Genomic DNA, 19,955 nt, shown 5'->3' with positions numbered 1-19,955 from the left:
GCCTTGTTCTTCGCCACATGTTATTAAAGAAAAGGTTCCTTTCTGTGTACTTATTTCAGAGGGTGACCATGAGGCCTATCCATATCAATTGACTATTTTTTAATTTGCAATTGAGGAAGACAAAAAGTCAAATTTTAAGCTCCACCCTAGTGTGGAGCTTAAAATTTGACTTTTTGTCTTCCTCAATTGCAAATTAAAAAATAGTCAATTGATATGGATAGGCCTCATGGTCACCCTCTGAAATAAGTACACAGAAAGGAACCTTTTCTTTAATAAAATATTGTTAACCCAGTCCTTTCTGGTCCCTGGGAAACTCTCTTTTTTTGAGACTTGTTCTTCGCCACCCCTGAGGAGACATGGGACTGGCTTGATGGCTGGTGCTTGGCAGGACGCAAAAGCAATCGCACCCCAAAACCTGGTGGAGTAGGGGTCCAAGGCGATCCTACTGGAGGCTCTCTGTCAGGCGGCCACAAAGCGACGATGGGAGAGACTGGATCAATAGATTGTATGTTTGTGACACTGGGGTGTTGTGCCCTATCTGCCAACCGATTGGACTGGGCTGCGGATGGATCCTTTTTGTAGCAGTACCCGCTGCCAAATTGTGCTTATGGGGTTATTAAATTGTAGAGAAACTGCTATTTTGATTTTAAAATGTAGTACCTCTGTACTTTGCATGTCATAGATTTTTATCAAGTGCCTTTTTGTCCAGGGCGGGTGCCCGGCTGGTTACCCGCACCTGCAAGTTTAAGGGGTGGGCGATAAGCACTCTGGAAGTTTGGGGTGGCAGGAGGTTTTGAATCCGCCATGCAGGGATGCAGGGAGGGGGATCGAGTTTTGTTTGTTGGTGGGGTTGGGATCCTGTGCACATCGTCTCTCTGTCAAGAAACAAATTCAGCTTGATAATCAGAGCTTTTTTCTTTGCGCAGGACCGGGAGGGAGGTGATGTTTTACTCACTTTTGTTTCATGTTTGACAGGTATGACAAACATGACACTATACATGGAAGGGCAGGTACTATACACAGGCTCCTAGTAGCTGTCCCCACGGGGGGTGGTCCAGCGGTACGATGCGCATGAATGAATGAAAATGTTTTTATTCTGCGCATACTTTGCCCCATGGGCGTCAAGGCGCCTAACATCAGAAACACAGCTTATCACTCCAGGGAACGTTCAGTTAGAGATAAGACTTCCTAAAGAACCATGTCTTTAGCTCCTTTTTGAACAACTCAATAGATGGCAACCTCTTAAGCTCAATGGGAATCGAATTCCAGAGCTGAGGGGCCACAACTGAAAAGGCCCTAGCTCCCCATCTTGCCAGCCTGACCCGTGGCACGACAAGTTGGAGCAATTCAGCGGATCGAAGGCCTCTAACTGGAACATAGCGAGCGAGCAAGGAACTAATCCCACTCATTGATCCCTCCGCCCTCCGCCAATGCTCTGTAGGTCATGCATCAGGGGCATTCCTCAGAGGTATCCCCCGCGTCTGAGCAACCCTACTTCTTGTTATGATGGCCACGGCCGCTAGACAGGGGCTCAAACTGGTGTTGTGGAATGTGAATGGCTTGGGGATAAAATCAAAAGGGGCATAGTGCTCCAATTCTTGAAGCGGCACTCTCCATACATAGTCCTTTTGCAGGAAACACACTTGCTAAGCAATGCCTGTAAGGCCATGTTGAGATAGGGATTTAAACTGGTTGTGCACTCTGCATTTGGACCTGGCTCCTGGGGAGTGGGCATAATGGTACAGAAGTCGTTCCCCATGACAATTGATCTTGTCCGTACAGACAGCCTTGGCAGATTTGTTGCTACTTCTGGGACCTGGGAGGGAAGTTGAATTAATCTTCTTTCTGTTTATGTGCCCCCTGGTTTGCACACCCAGGCCTTTACGGACCTCGGGGATCTCCATTTAGGGTTACCGGAGGGTAGAGTACTAATTGGAGGCGACTTCAGTTCCATCGTCTTTGACTCCCTTGATCGATGGCCCCAGTGGACTTTGCCTCCCTCCCGGACGAGGATCCAAAGTTTCCTTGGGGCATTGGGCCTGGTGGATGTCTGGAAGAGATTGCATCCGATGAGCAACAATATACGTTCTACTCAGGTGCGCACTGCAGTATGTCCCGAATAGATTATATCCTGATGCCAGCTCACCAGATTGACAGTGTCTAAGAAATACAACACCTAGCCAGAGGAATATCCGACCATTTACCGTTTCTGTGTCACCTGGAGGTGGGGGAACCCACCATTGGACGTACGGCCCCGATCAACTCCTGGTTCCTTAAGATTCCCCAAATCAGTGAAAAGATTCTGGAGGACTCAGATCTATAGTTCCAGGAGAATGAAGGGTCAGTAGAATCACGGGTAACGCTCTGGGAGGTCTATACGGCTGTTATTCGGTCGGTGGCTTTGGCCCAAATAGAGGGACTGTGTAAGGAGTAGCATGCTGGTATAACCCGCTTGGAGGAGGACATTTTTTACATTTAGAGAGTTTACTTCGAGGAGGTACGACAGGCACTACACATCAAAATTAAGGAATACACTGACTTAGCCACTTAGGCTGCCAAATTGCATTACAGAGCCACACTCAGTAGAATGTATTATGTTGGGGATAAGGATGGCAAGTTGCTGGCATGGTTGGACCGTAGAGACCAGGTCCATCGTGTTGTGGTTGAGACTCTGGCTCCTGCCTTACTGCCCTGCAAGACAGTGCTGACGCGTCGGCCAATGCTATCAGGCCATCTATACGTCCCAAACAACGCACATGGAGGAGGAGGCTTTTGCATTCTTGCAGGATATTTCATTGCCTTCGCTCACCATGGACGAGCGTCTTGACCTCGGCCTAGACATCAAAACTGCCGAGGTTGAGAGAGCCATCCATGACTTCAGTGCAGGAAAGCGTTGGGCCCTAATCGCCTGCCTATTGAACTCTTTAAACTCACCATGGGTAAATCAGCCCCCTATCTCACTAAAATGTTCCTTTAAAGTAAGGAAGTGGGACTGCTGCCCGCAGACCAAAGGCTGGCTAACATTGTGGTTATCCACAATGAGGGCAAACCGAGTAATAAGTGCTCCTCCTATCGTCCAATTTCACTGCTCAATAGCGAAGCTAAGGTTCTCGCAAAGGTCCTTGCCTCTCGCTTGTTAAGGGCAATTACCCGCCTGGTTCATCTGGGCCAGTCACTTTTTATGCCCACTAGAAATACCTCCCTTAATCTGCGCAAACTCCATGGGGTGTTGGGCCGTGCAGATACAATACGAGAGGACGCAGTGGTAGTCTCTCGACGCTGCGCCGGCATTCAATACCATCACATGGCCCTATATGTTCGCTGTCCTTCATAAATTAAGTCTGGGCCCTGAATTTATCTGATGGGTTCGGCTCCTTTACCAGCAAACACTAGCCCAAATAATCATTAACAGGAAATCTTCCACCTTTGTCCCTGCTTCTCTTTGCTTTGGCCCTCGAGCCACTGGCGATGTGGGTCCTTAAAGACCCCATTATCAGGGGCCTCAAGTGGACCTCTAGATGGGAAGACCGTATATCATTATATGCAGATGACATCTTGCTCTATTTGGCATCACCGGCAGCATCCCTGGACAGGGTCCTGAATATATTTCACGTGTTTGGCAGATACGAGGGCTATAAAATAAACTGGACCAAATCAGTGCTCCATGTCTTCTATGGGGGGACGCCTCCATTCGCTCTGGACTTCCAGCTAGTGGAAACAACTGACGGCTTCAAGTACCTGGGGATATGGGTCTCTAAGGACCTGTCCAGGTTCTAAGAACGCAACATCCTACTACCCCTGTTACGTCTTAAGTCTGATGTCCGACATTGGAAATCCCTCCCTCTGTCCCTCCGTGACGAGCAGCGTTATTCAAAATGATGTCCCTTCTCAGATTCTTGTACGCTCGGCAGAACACTCCACACTACGTAGAATCCTGGTATTTCAAAGAAGTTGACAGTCTCATACGTGACCTGCTCTGGGAGGGTAAGCCCCCACGCATAGCCACACACAAGCTCGCAATAGGGTGCTTTGATGGGGGAATTGGATTACCGGACATCAGGGAGTACTATTGGGCATCTCACCTTGCAGCAATTAACCAATGCACGTATAAACCACAGGGCGACCCCGCCTTCCAGATCAACAGGTGGCTTCTGCTGGGAGGTAGTTTTGAAGAGGCGCTATAAGGGCATTCGTTGAAGCCCGTCCTGACCCACCCCACTGGTCAGGCTATGCAGGTGTGGAAGGTCGCCACGAAAAGCTTGGGGTGGGAAGGAAAGATCACACAAACCATCCCATTTTGGCACAGCTGGGTAGACTGAACCGCTCAAAGGGATTTGAACGCTAGGACCTCATAGTCATATCCAAGGTGGGAGACATGTAGCAACTAGGTGACGTCATCCCTTTCACTCAGTTGCAGCAAGAATATGAACTGGTGAGACCCAAACACTTAGGTACCTCCAAATCAGGCCTTAATTGCCGCAATGCCTAGAGGAGAATCACTCCCTGAGTTCTCCCCACTTGAGGACAAAGTTTTGAATGGTGACCTGCCTGAGCAGGCCATATCGCTCACCTATAAAAAGTTGATCAACAACACAGCAGATCCCCTGATCCTGCTGAGGGCAAAATGGGACCATGATGTGGCAGGATTGGACGATGAGGAATGGCTGGTGGAGGTGGCCTCTCCCCGGGAGGTGGCCATTTCCTCCACGCTTCATTTGGGACAGCTAAACCTCCTCCATAGGTCGTACCTGTCTGGTCCCTTGCTGGTCCATATGGGTTATGGCTCGAATGGTGGCTGTTCAAGACAATGTGGGCAGGATGGGACCTTTATTCACACACTCTGGGAGTGCACGACTATCCAAGGGTACTGGGCAGCGGTGGTGAGACTCATGGAAAGGATGTTGGGGCGCGAGATAGACTGTAACATAAAGATAGCCAGTCTAATCGCCTGGGGCCAGACTCATCTAACCTCAAGGGAGCGGATATGGGTAACCCTGGGGTTGATGTTGCCAAAGCGAATTATCGCAAGATTATGGAGGGCTTAGAACCCACCAAGCATAGGAGATTGGGGTAAAGACATGGACTGGAGTATGGTCACAGAAAAAACCATCTACAAAGCTAGGGGGTGCCCCAACAAATGGACTCAGGTTTAGAAAAAGTGGAACACCCACACAGGAGAAATATGCAAACTTCCAAAGACGAGGTAAGAAACTGTTACACTGGGTCAGTGTACGCTTGGACCGTGATAAACATATTGTTGTTCTGTACCTACTCTATACTGAATCTCCACTGTAACATCATTGCATTGTCATTACCTGTATCAATTGTCTTTTTCAAATGTCATACCTTTTTTCAATAAAAAAGAATTTATTAAAACAAAAGAAAAGGCAACTCGTCCTGCAGGCTCAGTGCCCTCCAAAACCCTGGGAGGAATGCCTGACTTCAATAAAGACCAAGAAATCCCAAGGATGGAGGACCTGTTCACAAGAAACCAAGAACATTTGAGCTCTGTGGAAATGCAATACCTGACCACCAGCCCCACCACTGCACCCAGCGCCTTCGGCCAAAGTCCATATGACTCACTGGTCCTGAGAAAGTTACCAAGTGGTCCGGAGTCCAAAGCCATCAAGGTTTGACCCCTCTGGGCACAACACCAATGCGTGCACCCTCAACCCAAAGTCCCCCCTAACTGTGAACTGCTCAGGTAAGTTTTGTCTGGAGTCAAAGGCCACCCCTGTCCATGATGCCCCTGGGCCTTGTGGAGCTCAACCAACAGTTGCCCTATATCCCAAACCATCAGTACTTACTTGAGTGGTTGTTGGTTTTCGTCATTTGGCCTCCTGGCCAGAGCATGTAGCCTTTTTCCAAAACCAATCTCTGCCATTGGCCTGCGTTAGATACCCGGTTCTGTGTTGGCACTCTGCACCCGGCCGCATCTGAGCCACAAGGACGCATGTTGGTGCTGTCCTGTGGTCCCTCAATTGCTTGCCTAAACAACAAGAGAATGACCCCTGACACCGCTTTTGCTTATCTGTAAACAGCCCATCTTTGATCAAACCCAGTCTCCATTGGTAAACATTGGGCCTCCAACTCAGAATTTGACATCTGAAGCCAGCCGTCCCTGTTTCGTTGGTGGTGCAGTCTTGGTGCTAACTTGAACCTTGCCTTGTTTTGACCTGGAACCCTGATGACTGGATTTGTAAGCCATGTACTTACCTACAAAAGTGCATTCTTGTTTTACTCCCATGGGTTAAAATTGCTGAACTGAAAATTGCACGGTGTTCACTTTTTAAAGTGAAAAGAATTTCTTATGAAAAACATACTCAGCTTTGAACATAGATCTTGGTAAAATAAAAATAGAAAGAAGCTTAATTTTTTTAATTTGTGTGGATCTCTTTTTTGAGTTGTGTGTCGTTTATTAATCAATGTTTGTATAACAAATGTTTTACACTCCTCTGTGTTAGTCCCAAGGCTGCTCAACCACTCTACCACAAATAGAGCACTTTAAGATTGCATCTAAGCCCTTTACACTTCAGGGGGATTTCTGGACTCTTTACACAATACAACCAATTATTAGTATATCACATAAAGAGCCAGCTTCCTACATTGGTGGTGCAGCGACGGGGTACAAGGCTTGACGTTTGCTGTACCGCTTGATTGATAAGTAATTTCACAAGAAGAAATCCAAAATGGTCTTTAGCTAAAATATTTTTCTAATTACTGATTTATTTTCTCTAAACTTAATTTAAACTAGTATTAGGGCCTTGTTTAAGTCTGGTACTGTGTAGAAATTAAAAGTCTGTAAAGTAGTTAGGTCCTTAGCAGTCATTAGCATTGTTTTGTAAGTTGGTAATAAGTTCTCAACTACTTTAAACACCATGTCTGAGACACCAGGGACCTCCGAGAATCTCAACCTGGCCCCCTATGCACATCTGAAAGCTCCAAAACTCAAAAGCTGTGCAATGCATGGGAACCTGCCATGGACCCTAAACCCCCAATGACCCATCTACAGAAGTTGCTGGGAGAGAATGACAAGGCCATGGCAAGTAAAACTTCCCCAGTGGGTAAGAGGATAATGAACCCCAGGTGGTGAAGAAGGAGGTCTGCGGGTCCCTCACTACTCCCACAGATATCAACACCACTGGAAGTGACCTTAGCAGTGTCCTACAGGAGGTAGACACCTTAAAATGCAGATCTTCAGAAACTGGCCAAGAGGATAGCCTTAGAAGCTAAACTCCTGGCCATAGAAAAAGAAGGAGCTGAGATGGGCTTAGAACCCATCTCTGATAGCAGCACAATAATAAATAGGGAGTGAAGTCAATCTTTTGACCTAAAATCACCAAAGGAATTGTTTAAAAATACTTTGAGGATGATGAATGATATCAAAAAGTGGTTAATTGTGAAAGAGAGAGCCTGTCTTACCGGACAGGTCCACAGGAAGCTGTGGAAGTCTATCCTGTGGGAAATGTCCGCTTGTTACTCTCTCAGAAAGAAGCTGAATCCTATTACATCATGAAGGGTACCCTAATTGATGCGATTGTATTCACCACTGAGGAGTATAGGATCAGGTTCAGGGAGGCCTAAAAACCCCGAAGGCCAGACCTGGGTAGATTTTGTAGATTACTTAATGAAATTACTTGGAGGTTGGTTAGAAAGTAACAGTGTGCATGATTATGATGGGCTTCATAATTAGATAATGAAATAATATCTAATAAATAATTGTGTGCAGCAAAGTTTGCATCAATACATAGTAGAACTGGGGCAAGTCTGTCCCCCAGAGTTGGGGAAGAAGGCAGATCATTGGGTAAGAGTCCAAAAGTAGATATGGTGGGTTTGACTAAAAGAATGAGGCCAAAAAGACCCCCCCCACAGAAGAAAACGTGGGTCACTCTCAAAAAGATAAAGGTAAGGAGTCCACTGTAGGCCCCTAAACCCTGTCCAGGAGGGTGGCACAGAGACACTCCACAAAATATAAATGGGTACCAGAATAAGAACTGGGACCCCAAGAAGGCTTGGTACCTGAACTGTAACAAGGCAGGGCACCTATCCTAGGACCCCTGCTGTCCTAAAAGCCAAACCCCTAGTGCAATGTCAAGGGTTGCCGGTGTAGCCTATGAGGTTGGTTTCTCAGAGGACGAAATCCTCCTAGCCTTCAAATGGAAAGTAGACTCAAAAGGTGAGTTGGGCAAGTGCCATAAAAGCAAGAAGATTTATGTTTTGTAAATCTATGATGGCCCTAAAAAAAAGTTCTAAAAAAATGGGGGAAAAGCCTACTGGTGAACTTTAAAAAATGTTTAATGCCACATGTATATCAATTGCTGTCTATGGCGCAGGTATATGGGGATACGCCAATGTAAAATCCATCCAGTTTGCAGAAAATATGTTTTTGAGATACATCTTAGCCGTACCTGAGAGTGTCTCAAGTTACATCTGTCACACGGAACTCGGCCAACCATATATTGAAGACACAATTAAGGCCCCGCCAATACTCTTGTGGCACAGGGTCTGGACTATCGAGGAGTGTGCACTGAATCGCACTATCATAATGGATATGATAAGTTTAGATCATGGGAGTAGGATAAGATGGCTCGTTTATGTAAAAGATTTCCATGTGAAAATGGGCTGTCAGAATTATTATGATGATCCTCTCTCAATCTGCAATATCCCAAGGAAGATATTGAAAAATCAATGTATGAAGTACCTGGAAGATATAAGAGCCTGTGAGGAAATAAAGAAAAAGACAGTATCAGCACATCAATTGATATTGGCTCAGGGCAAATTACAACCGTATTTAACCCTTTCTATGAGTGAACACGAGAGGTTCATGTTAACACGCTTTAGGTTAAATATTCTTTTTAGAGTTTTTAGCTTCCCTGTTATGAACATCTGGTAACGAGAATTAATTAAATGCCCGTGTGACGATCTATCTGAACAATCAGATATTCATATTTTATTTTTTTGTAAGTTTTATACATTTCTTCGGAAGAGACTGATTGTTCCCATACTGAAGGAGATGAAAGTTAACCACCGTCGTCCAGCTTTTTTAGCAATGCAGAAATTAGATACTATACTGACAGTGGCGTCTATTTCTGAATTTTATAAAAATGTTTTTAGACTGCGGAAATCAATTTGTATGTGAGAATCCCACTTTTAATTAATGCTTATGTGATTGTCCCCTTTTACAATGTAATCTCATGATGTATCTTTGAATAATGAAATTTTGTGTGTGCTTTTATGGTTATTTGTTTTTAACCAAATAAAGTTATAAATGAATGAATCAATGAGTTGGAGATTCAAGAGGGGAATAAACACTTCTACCACCTACTGGTGGATGGACTCCCAGCCACTCCCCAGAGAAATACTTGTGCCTGTCACACATTTGTGCATGACAGGTTTGTACTCTCAAACAGTATATCCCAGATGAGACAAGAAGAGGAGGTCACTGTTAGGCCTGTGGCTGTAGTGCCCTAGAAATAGCTGGGTCCCTTAGTTGGAGAAGGGTGGTAGTCAGCCAAGACCTCTCCATTGACTGTCTCCTTGGAAATGATTACCCAGAGGTTGAAGTGAGTCAAAGTGTGGGGCTGGTCTAATACCGGTTCTCACCCAAGGATCTGGTAGGACTGAAGATGTAGCTAGTGTAGGTAAACACCAAAAGATAGAGAAGAAGAGAAAATGTAGGGAAGGTAGGCAACTCTTAGCCACAGTTCCACTAAGCCAATAATAGTTTATACCAGTAGGGGAGAACCCTAACGTTGGCACTGGTAAAGCCCTACCTACCGCTCAAAAAGTCCTGATCCCTCAGGCAACTGTTCAGCTTGAGATGGTGGCTCCTCAGCTGATAGAAAGTTAATGGTAAAAGAATAATGTTTGCTAGAGGAGGTAGTAACTCCCCACTCAAAAGCAGCAGACAGGCAACCATAACCCCAAGAAACATGTAAGTTGGCCCCTTCGCCTGTCAGTGGGGAGCTAACGGTGGGGTTCTGGGCACTGACAGCTGTCAGTGGCCTCATCTGTGTGTTGCCTTTATAGCTTTGCCGTTCTTGGCATGATGGTCTAACCCCATGACCAATAGTAAGCTAGGCCCCCTGACCTTTTGATCACGGTGGGATTACTCAGTATTGCAGTGCTTCTTGTGATTCTTCCACAGATCCAGTAGTGTTCTCATAAGAGGTTCTGAAGGTGCCACTTTTATCCTCAGTGTCTGTCTGTGGTTGGAGGTTGCCCCTTTTGTCTAACCTTCCTCCTTTGCTGGGTTTGACTCAATACTGTCTAAGGTAACAAAGAGCAGGCAGACCTATGTGTTAGCTACATTTGTAAGCTGCACAGCAGGCAGTCTGTAGAATTGTGAAAGGGGTTAGACAATTTCTGAAGCTACGTTTGCAAATCAAAGGATGAACTGGCCATGACCCCTTAGAACACCCCCTCAGGAAAGCAAGACCCTTTTGTGCCCATGGCTTGAAGGAATACACAAAACACAGCATAAGTGCCATTCACAGTCATGTGACACTGGCAGAAAGACACATTTGGTGTTAGCACAAATTGGCAACTTTCTAAAAATTGTGTTTTCAGAATAGTAACTTAATATACAACTTTACCATTAAATAACTTTTCACATTAGAATTTATTTGAGTGCAAAAAGCATTTCTTCATCTGTTCCCAAACTGAAGGTATTACTTATTAAGTGTGATAGGGTAGCCATTGTTAATAGAAATAAAGCCTTACAACAGAGGAAAACAAAGTTAGGAGTTTTCCACTGTCAGGACATGTAAAACTCAAATACACGTCTTGCTTTTTAAATACCATGCACTCTTCTCTAGAAGTAGTTAGGGATTACATTAGGGTTAATAAACAAACCGGTAAAAGGAGGGTCCTAGGGAAAATATTTAAAGACCATTCCCAGTTACATTCCCTACTAATACGTTATACAAAACAATGACTAACTGGTGGTCTAAAAAGAGTGGAGGAGAGTCTGACCACTGACCTAGTCTTGAGTGAAAACGTAGTGAAAGGAGTTGATAACTCCAGGGCATGGTACTTCTTTAGGTGAAAAAGTACCCATCAGTCATCTCTCGGTTACGCCCTTGTCATAATTTGGGAATCCTTTCACCAAGGAGAAAACACTTGCATTAGTTGTGATTTCACAGTGTATATATGAATATCCCAATGTAACTAGGAGTATGGGTAATGTAACCTGTTGGAGGTGACTGAAAAGCAGTGCGTGAAAAAGTGAGGGAGAGCGTGAAATGTTCGTAGGAATAATTGTTAAGAGCTAAGCAACTTTATTAGGTGTCTCTCATATTTCCAAATCTAAAAACCAGTGCGGAATCATAGCAGCGTTGAACAAATATCTGCTATATTGATGTAGAAGGTCAACATGTTTCTGCAGTTAATGGACATCAGAAGGTGTCCGCTGCTTTCTTCAGGACCATAACTTCGCTACTGCATAGTGATAAAAGTAATGTGTTTAAATAATTAAATAAACCTAAAGATATCACCTGGACGTCTTAGTAGAGTAATCGTCCTTTCTACTTAGTAGAACATAAAAGCTGCGCCTCACCTGGCTGCGGCTCAGGTAGCCCAGAGGGACGCTTGGTACTCCGAGCATTCCTCTGGGCCGTCTCAAGTTTATTTAATTATTTAAACACATTACTTTATATTTGTTCAAAACTGCTATGATTCCGCACTGGTTTTTAGATTTGGAAATATGAGAGACACCTAATAAAGTTGCTTAGCTCTCTATTATCCAATTTTTATATTCCTTCACACATTTCACACTCTCACTCACTTTTTCACGCACTGCTTTTCAGTCACCTCCCACAGGTTTCATTACCCATACTCTTAGTTACGTTGGGATATTCATATATACACTGTGCAATCACAACTAATGCAAGTGTTTTCTCCTTGGTGAAAGGATTTCCAAATGATGACAAGGGCGGAACCGAGAGATGACTGATGGGTACTTTTTCACCTAAAGAAGTACCTTGCACTGGAGTTATCAACTCCTTTCACTACGTTTTCACTCAAGACTAGGTCAGTGGTCAGACTCTCCTCCACTCTTTAGGTTTAGACCACCAGTTACTCATTGTTTTGTATTACATTAGGGTTGACATAAAAGTATCAAAAAGGAAGCTTTAAGCCTGGAAAAAGTTGTATTTTGCTGTGTTGAAATGGCAGTTTAAAACTTCAATACATGCTGCAGTGGCAGGCATGGGACATGTCTTTCAGTTCTCCTTTAGTGGGTGGAATACGTTGCAGCCCACTAGTAGCATTTTCTTTATCAGCCCTGTGTACATTTAGTGCCATGTACAAGTGAATTGAATGTACCCATCAGGATTAGGCCAGTTTTTTACCATGTTTAAGGGAGAGAACACAAGAACTTTACCACTGGTTTGCAGGAGTAAAATGTAAAGAGTCTTCAAAGCCAAAAATAACTGGTTTATCAAGGAAGGCAAAAATCTAGGGTGACCCAATTTTATACTCAATGTGTTGGTGCTTACTATTCAAATAGCAGTAGCCATTCATTTGACTGCACTTTACCCCTACTTAATACTGGCTGCCTGACCTATAGGTAGCTGCCTCAGGCATTGCACTTCCTTTTTGTTTTTTCTATGACATGCAGAAAATGTGTTGTGATATCCAGGAGATGTGGTGATTCTGGTATAGCTGTTCTGCCTGGAAGGGGGGTGAGGGGAGGGGAGGGTGTTTTGTGGGGATGTATATGATCGAATCGTCATTCAATGTTTTGGACTCTCGATTGCATGCTTTGCCTTGAAAGTAATAAACACATTTTCACAAAAATGTGACCCTGCAGAAACGGCCTGGTCCAACAATATTTATTAGCTGACATAAAAGGTTTGATATAATACATCAACTGCTATTGCAGATCAGTGGTTAATAGGAGGATTATGTGTGTAGGATATACTTATTATCATCACTCAGGAGTGCAAAGTGTTTTACCTATAATGTCCTAGAAAACCGTCTTATCACTGATACTGCTATATCCATATTTTGTTTAGGTCTTCTTGTCTGCATTGCTGCTGGATCCTTTAATAGAGTGATATTACTGAAATCATGATTTTCTACAATATACAAAAACCAATAACCATGGTGAATGGAGGTGCTGCAGGACCGCCATCATTTGAAGTTCCAGCTCCTAATTTAGTCTGAAAATAAATGTTGTGTCTAGTCTATGGCCAATGCCTATGTGTGTCTGGAAGTGGAATTGAAATTTACATTAGTATGCTGTTTTTTTATTGGTGGCAAGAACCTACCTCGCTATCCAATCCCAGGAAAATAATCATCAGAAAAAAGAAACAGGCCCAAACTGGTGAGAAAGGCATCATGGAGACAGCTCGTGGATACGCAATGAATGCCAGACCAGGACCTGTAAGAATAAGCAGAATAAAGAAGGGGAAGATCACAAGTAAACAGCTTGAAAATGATAATTTCAGTGGTGTAGCAATGCAACAAAGGATAAATGGACCCCTAAACTTTGGGTGGGTAGTAAAAGACAACAATACCTGGCATGTGAGTGCACCCCAAGCTGCTGGGCCCTAGTGCCACTGCACCAGCTGCACTGTTGAAAGTTACAACTCTGGATAATTCTCTGTTAAAATGAGTCCAAATAATGCACAAATGACACCCCATCCATGTGCTATGTACAAATCATGTCTCCAATCAAACAAGACAATATCACACTCTCTACTTGGTGGAGACATACTCTAAAAAGGACAGAGGTAACTTGATTATGGAGTAGCATAATATAGTGCCCACCCCTTTTCATATGCAACTTTATATTCAATGTGTGTTCAACTGTATCAAATGTGTGCATTTTGTTAATCATTTGTACTAAGTAGCTGTTTACTCCTTTTAGTGAGATCCACTCATATCTTTACCTGAATAATAATACATGTAATCATATTGAAAGGAATGAATGCCTGCTTAAAAATTGCATTTAACATAACCACTTATGCTAAGTGTATTCATTTAGAACTGGTTTAAATCTAGTGTTGACTTTCTGTCTCCTGTGTGCTAAACGAGGTGGGAGGCGAGGGGGAATGAAAAGAACCTGAGGGCAATGAGGAGTAAAGAAACTAAAAACTGTGTGGAAAGTAGGAAAAAATAAATTGTAAGGAAGGAATCACGACCCAAAAAGTCAGAACGAGGACCTCCATCTTCCTCCCCGCTCTCCAGGAATCGTAGCAAGGTATTACCTAATCCTTTGGCTTTACCGCTGCAAAACTTTGGAATTCTCTTCCCCTGTTCCTGAGGAGTATGTCCGAACTTTCCTCCTTCAAGAAAGGGCTGAAGTCTTATCTCTTCCCAAGGGCAGTGTAAATATCCGTGACTGTGCATAGTCAGGTAGAGTCAAAGCGCCAGGATACCCTTTGGGTGACAGTCTGCGCTATAAAAGTATGCGATACATACATACATACATACATACAGCGCCCTGATCTTTCTCCCAACATGTATGTAACGGGTTGAGATATATCCTGGTTATAGTTTCTCTTGTTGGATTGAACCTGAATAGGGAGAATGACAGTCTCACTGTAAAAAAGTTGTTGTGTGAACTGATGCCCAGATTTGTGTTCCTGGTTTCTCTGGAGTCAGACCCAGGGTCTAATTATAATAACGTAGTCATGAGAATGCTGTGTGTGACTTTGCACTTGGTACAGAAACTGCATTGCAGTTGCTTATCTGAGGCGTCTGGCATTGTGGAGCAGATGAGGAGTCAGTTTAAGGCACTCATTTTTCCATTTAGGGCCTATACCCACAAAGGTCCTCTTTCTGTTAGGCTCCGCTCTAAGCCTCACGCCCTGGTGAGATTGCTGGGATCTAATCAAGTTAATCTTTTCCAACTCCCTCACATTCACAAAGCCAGAAGAGAAGGTAGATCATTTGGTTTCCTGGCCTCGAAGCTGTGGAATGTTCTCCTCCTTTAACTGAAAAGTAGCTCGACTGAAGCTGTTTTCAGAAAGAGCCTTAAGACCCTACTTTTGACTCCGGTCCAGACTTAATTTAGGATCTCTATAGTTAGGGCTCTTGTAGGCATTCTTTCTGCAAGTGCCAGGGCACCTCTTTGAAGGACAAAGGCATTGTATTGTATTGTATTGTATGAAGCCAATGCTTACCTTTTCTGTACATACAAGAGATGCATGCACTGCTGCTAGTGTTATACTGGTTCTAAATGTGAAGAAATATTGCACTACAGTTACTGATGATGCTGTGGACATTACTGAAGCATCATTAAACTTTTTAATTAAAAAAAAATCGAGAATGATTAGCACTGTCAATGCTTGTTTTTTTCCTGAGAGGAAATGACCCTGTTGGCTGATCAGGTGTCTAATAATGACTCCAGGCAAATTCCATACAATTATTTTTAGGTCTCAACTGCAGACCGATCTAACCTGTTGCCAAGAGCTAATGTTTTCCAATTGGTAACATATAGTTGGGATTTTCATCACCTCATAGCTGTCAAGTTTTCAGATTGCTTATGTGTGACACCTACATGGTTTAAGTGCAAATACATTTGATGATTTATGTGTGACACTTAGGGCCTTATTATGAATTTGGCTGTGCAGGATCGGGACCAACCCGCTGCCTCACTGCCAAACCTGTGTGCGAACCGCCTACAAGATTATGTCTTTTTCAGTCCCTGGCAGGCGGTTCCGCAGCAGTGCCTATGAAGTAGACACCACAATGGGAGCATCAAAGCCAGTACCTGCACAGCATGGACTGGTGCAGTCCATGCCGTGCAGGTACTGGGGTGCGCGCACACAGGGGGAAATGACATGTGCCCTCCTGCAAACACCCCATGCCTCAGGGCAACATGGGGCCTTGCAGGGGCTGCTTTGTTTCCTCCACGCCACAGTTTTCATGGAGGAGGTTCCGCGAAGCATATTACGGCCTCAAGACCGCTGCACCACCGCAAGGGTTCTCTGATCCCTGGCAGATGCAGCAGTACAATGGTGGTCCGACTGCCCCAGTTGTAATTGGTCGGTCGGAATATCGCCCCTGCTTTCTGTGGACCGCAAGACTCATAATCAGAAATATATTGTGACACTTTCTTGCACGTGAAACCAAGTAATTAAGTGCACCAAAGAGATAAATATCAGAAATTGAGCAATCAAAATCTCTAAAATATCTTGAAACTGCTGCAAAAACTCTGAATGGAAGGCCACTAACCTACAACCTCTTCTAGGATGACCGCATAGCTTGGGTTTTAAAAAGCTGCATGGAGATGGAAATCACCACACATCACTTTGGCACATACATAATATTAATTCTCAGTGTTGAACAAGTTAACAATGTGCATTTGGTTTTAGTCTGAAATATACATTTAGAAAAACATGTCTCCACATGGAGTGGAATTGTCCCGACCTAAAAAGGTTAAAGCATATGCTGTAAAATTGTCAGATGGTGAATTGCGCCGAGTCTGAGAGACAATGAGGGTGCATGACCGTCTAGGCTAGTTGACGGCCTATACTATGCATACAGAGTTTGTCTGTGACTATGTGCTGCACACTTGGCTTGGGAATGCCCCCTTGAATGTCTGCAAGTTCTGTCTTCAGCAGGGATGTGCAACAGGGTGGACACGGACACTAATTGTGGGCTTAGGCATACAGACCATGGCTGGTAAATGCATAGCTCTCCTCACTCATTTGTATCTGCCTGGATGGTGCTGTGGTGTACTCCGCCTGGCTGCGTGGGCTGTCTTGGGCCAGGGGTAGGGAGCTAAGAGAGCCACCATGTCACTGCTCTCCCAGTGGCAGACGGTGGTAACTATAACTCCTGACACCTGCCTGCACTCAAGGGTAAAGGGGTCACTCACGCAATTTGCAGAGCGCCACCATTAGTTGTCTGGCCGGGCACTGTGACAGCATGTGGAAGGGGAAACAATTTGGTCATGCCTGCTGTGGCTCACCTAGAGTGCAATGAGTCTCCCAGTTTGGTATCAAAATATTTCAACTGTAATCCAACCCAATAGCCCATTTCTGAGCCAGGATCTTGTCTTTGGCCACTAGGTGGGGTCAGAGACTTCATGAATTTGTGGCTGCAAGTGACTGTCAGTACTATCAGGGTCAGATTTGCAAGGCGGGCAATCGGCCTGTGGCAGAGGAGTCTGTGAAAGAGGAGAGCTAGTGAGCTGTTACTAGGTCTCGCCTATGCAGCACTTGCGCTGTCTCTTCGAGACATGCTGAATTCAAAATATGGGCTTAAAGCTCCACCCATTTTCCATCAATATTTTTAGTTGGCTTTTCACTGGTCAGTAGGCTTGGTAGTCCCTCCTTAGTACCACCTGTCTCTTCTTCTCACCTCCCAGGAGGACACCCCCTGTTACATGTGTTGTTACTACCTAGGTTTTAATTACAGCCTCAGAGCAAAATTGTAATAAAGGGCTTCAGGCAGGAAACACACTTGTTCCTAAGCAAGGCAGGTAATGGAGCAGGGTTTTCGCGTAAAATAAAATCTGCTCGGATTGAACCGTCATTAATATGTACTAAACGTGTGCACTGGAAAAACTAATGAAAAGGGCCTAACATGGGTGAAATGCTTTTGCACAAGCGCTAAATTAAACTGACAAGTAGGCCGCAAAACATGGCTAATGTAAGTAAAAAAGACAAATGCTACTTTAAGATGCATAGTATTAATATTGGCTGAATATAAATAATTTATATGGGTTGTGCAGGGATGGATGCAGCATTGGGTTGGTGAGAAGAGAAAAAAATATCCATAGAATAATAAATGTTTGTGTTTCATCCTTTATAGAAAACAAAGCATGGGGATTCGTTCTGCATGTCGGGTTAATAGTTAGTCTGTGAAGGAAAAGGCAAAAATGATTTTAAACTTAGAAGTGGGAGCAGGAGAAGAGAAAGAGCCTGAATGTGTCCTTCAGAGACTCACGAACATGCCAAAATTCTGAACAAAAAGACATTGCCATGAACAGAGTGAAACTTCCTCTGCAGAGAGGGCTCAGCTGAAGATTGTTATACAATGTTTCAACTTGTTAAAATCGAGGAAATGTGGATAGTGAAATGAAGAATATTTCCTGAGTTACATGGTTGATGTCATAGCTTATTTCTCAACAATAGTTGTTTAGAGAATTTTGTATGTATAGTCAGTGGAGTGACCATACACCCCCTTTCGTAGCCAAACAAATTTCTAGTAGAGCCCAAGTTTGATACTTCTATGGAATGGTCTTTTGGGTTTAAAGGTATAATTGGGTTGCTCGGAGGGAGGGGTTTAGGACAGACATCTCGACTGACTGTTGGGGTGAGATCGTTACATGTCGTCGGTTTGCTGTCCTTCTTACGTTCCTGAACATAGACTTTGCCTCTTCAAATCTTCTTGAGGGGGCCCCTTACCAACTTCCTGGCCAGAAGTTAGTGTTTCCTAGTGGGATAATATATTGGCCTAATATTTCCGTTTGCATAATTGTTCGCAAATTAAATTTCTCTCTGAAACTTTTGTCTCTTCATCTATTCACTCTTCAATGTACTGTCATTGATTATGAATTTGTCATTTTATTTCCAATGTTGTTTGCTCAGTGACGGTCTATGATTGGTTCTGTATTTCTTCTATTTACTGAGATTTCATTCACATTATAATTATTTACATAAATATTATAAACTTACAAATGAGTCTGCCTTTATTACAGTATTATTACTTATGATTAATGATTTGTCTACCCTGACCGGATTAAAAAGATCTTATCGCCATATCTGGCAAATTAGAGAGACCTGTAAAGGGAAATGGTAAGTTTAGTTTAGTTTTAGAAATACAACTAACCCAGTGTGAAGGGGAAATTGGGTCCTGTCTTTAGAAAATATTTAGTCCCTGAGCGCTGGATAACTGGTAGTGGTTACTTTACTAACTAGTACATATCACATTCTATAAATCTAATCTGGAATTAATATAATAATTCTCATGTCCCATTCAAAGCTATATGGACATTGCTATTTGAATGTACTTGTGGTACTGTCTTCCATGCAACGCATTATGGGTAGGGTGGATTTCCCATAGGTCCCGTGGGACCTCTTTGGCCTCTTATGGTACTGCACCCTGCATTGCCATTTATAATGCCAATAACTCCAACTTTCCAGGTGCAGTGTTATATGTGGCCAAAAGAGGTCCCATGGGACCTCTTTTGGCCACATATGGTACTGTGCTCCCTGTAACATGGCTAGGTAAATTTATAATGCCAATAACTCCAACTTTGAGGAGTGCAGTACTAATAGGTCTGCAGGGTGCAGTACCATATGTGGCCAAAAGAAGTCCCATGGGACCTCTTTGGCCACTTATGGTACTGCACCCTGCAAGATGGCTAGGTAAAAAAGCATTGCCATTTATAATGCCAATAACTCCAACTTTGCAGGGTGCAGTGCTATATGTGGCCAAAAGAGATCCCTCTACGCTACAGTTTAGATGGAGGAGGTTCCGCGAAGCATATTATGGTCCCATGGGACTTCTTTTGGCCACATATGGTACTGCACCTTGCAACATGGCTAGGTAAAAAACATTTATAATGCCAATAACTCCAACTTTGAAGGGTGCAGTATTAATAGGTCTTGCATGTGTTAAGGTTAGAGATTTTTGCACAAAAAATACCATTGGCAACTATGCTATGCCAAAATAAAAACACAGAAGTAAAAATTATTATCAACGCCAACAGCTCTAACTTTAACAAATGCGAGACCTATTGCAATTTAAATGCTTGTTGTTCTTTCATCCATGGCTAAAGCAGCCCTGGGCTGATTTTTCTAACCAATAGACTTTCACAGCTTCAGCTGAGAGGTAGACTAACCAAGCCACATAGTAAGCCTTGTCATTTACAGAATGAAAATTGGGCGGCCGTAGGACACATCCCATTTAGTGCACATCTTCCATCCTAGGCCTCAGTAGGCGGCAATGAGCCTTTGAGGGAGTGCGTCTTTTGAGTAGCACAATTATCAAGC

At 43.7% G+C, this 19,955-nt stretch overlaps 1 protein-coding gene across 2 annotated transcripts in view; it reads right to left on the bottom strand.

Annotated features, from left to right (window-relative positions):
* LOC144809462 (sodium- and chloride-dependent GABA transporter 2-like) overlaps positions 1–19,955 on the bottom strand; it is a 1,234,427-nt gene that overhangs the window by 209,682 nt on the left and 1,004,790 nt on the right. For both annotated transcript variants that reach the window (XM_078673716.1, XM_078673715.1), the window contains exon 10: positions 13,272–13,384. In XM_078673716.1, the coding sequence (XP_078529842.1) occupies positions 13,272–13,384 (113 nt within the window). The remainder of the gene's footprint in view (positions 1–13,271; positions 13,385–19,955) is intronic.

The sequence above is a fragment of the Lissotriton helveticus genome, chromosome 1_1 (assembly GCF_964261635.1).
Source record: "Lissotriton helveticus chromosome 1_1, aLisHel1.1, whole genome shotgun sequence".
NCBI lineage: Eukaryota > Metazoa > Chordata > Amphibia > Caudata > Salamandridae > Lissotriton > Lissotriton helveticus.
This window is presented reverse-complemented; position numbering and strand designations above follow the sequence as displayed.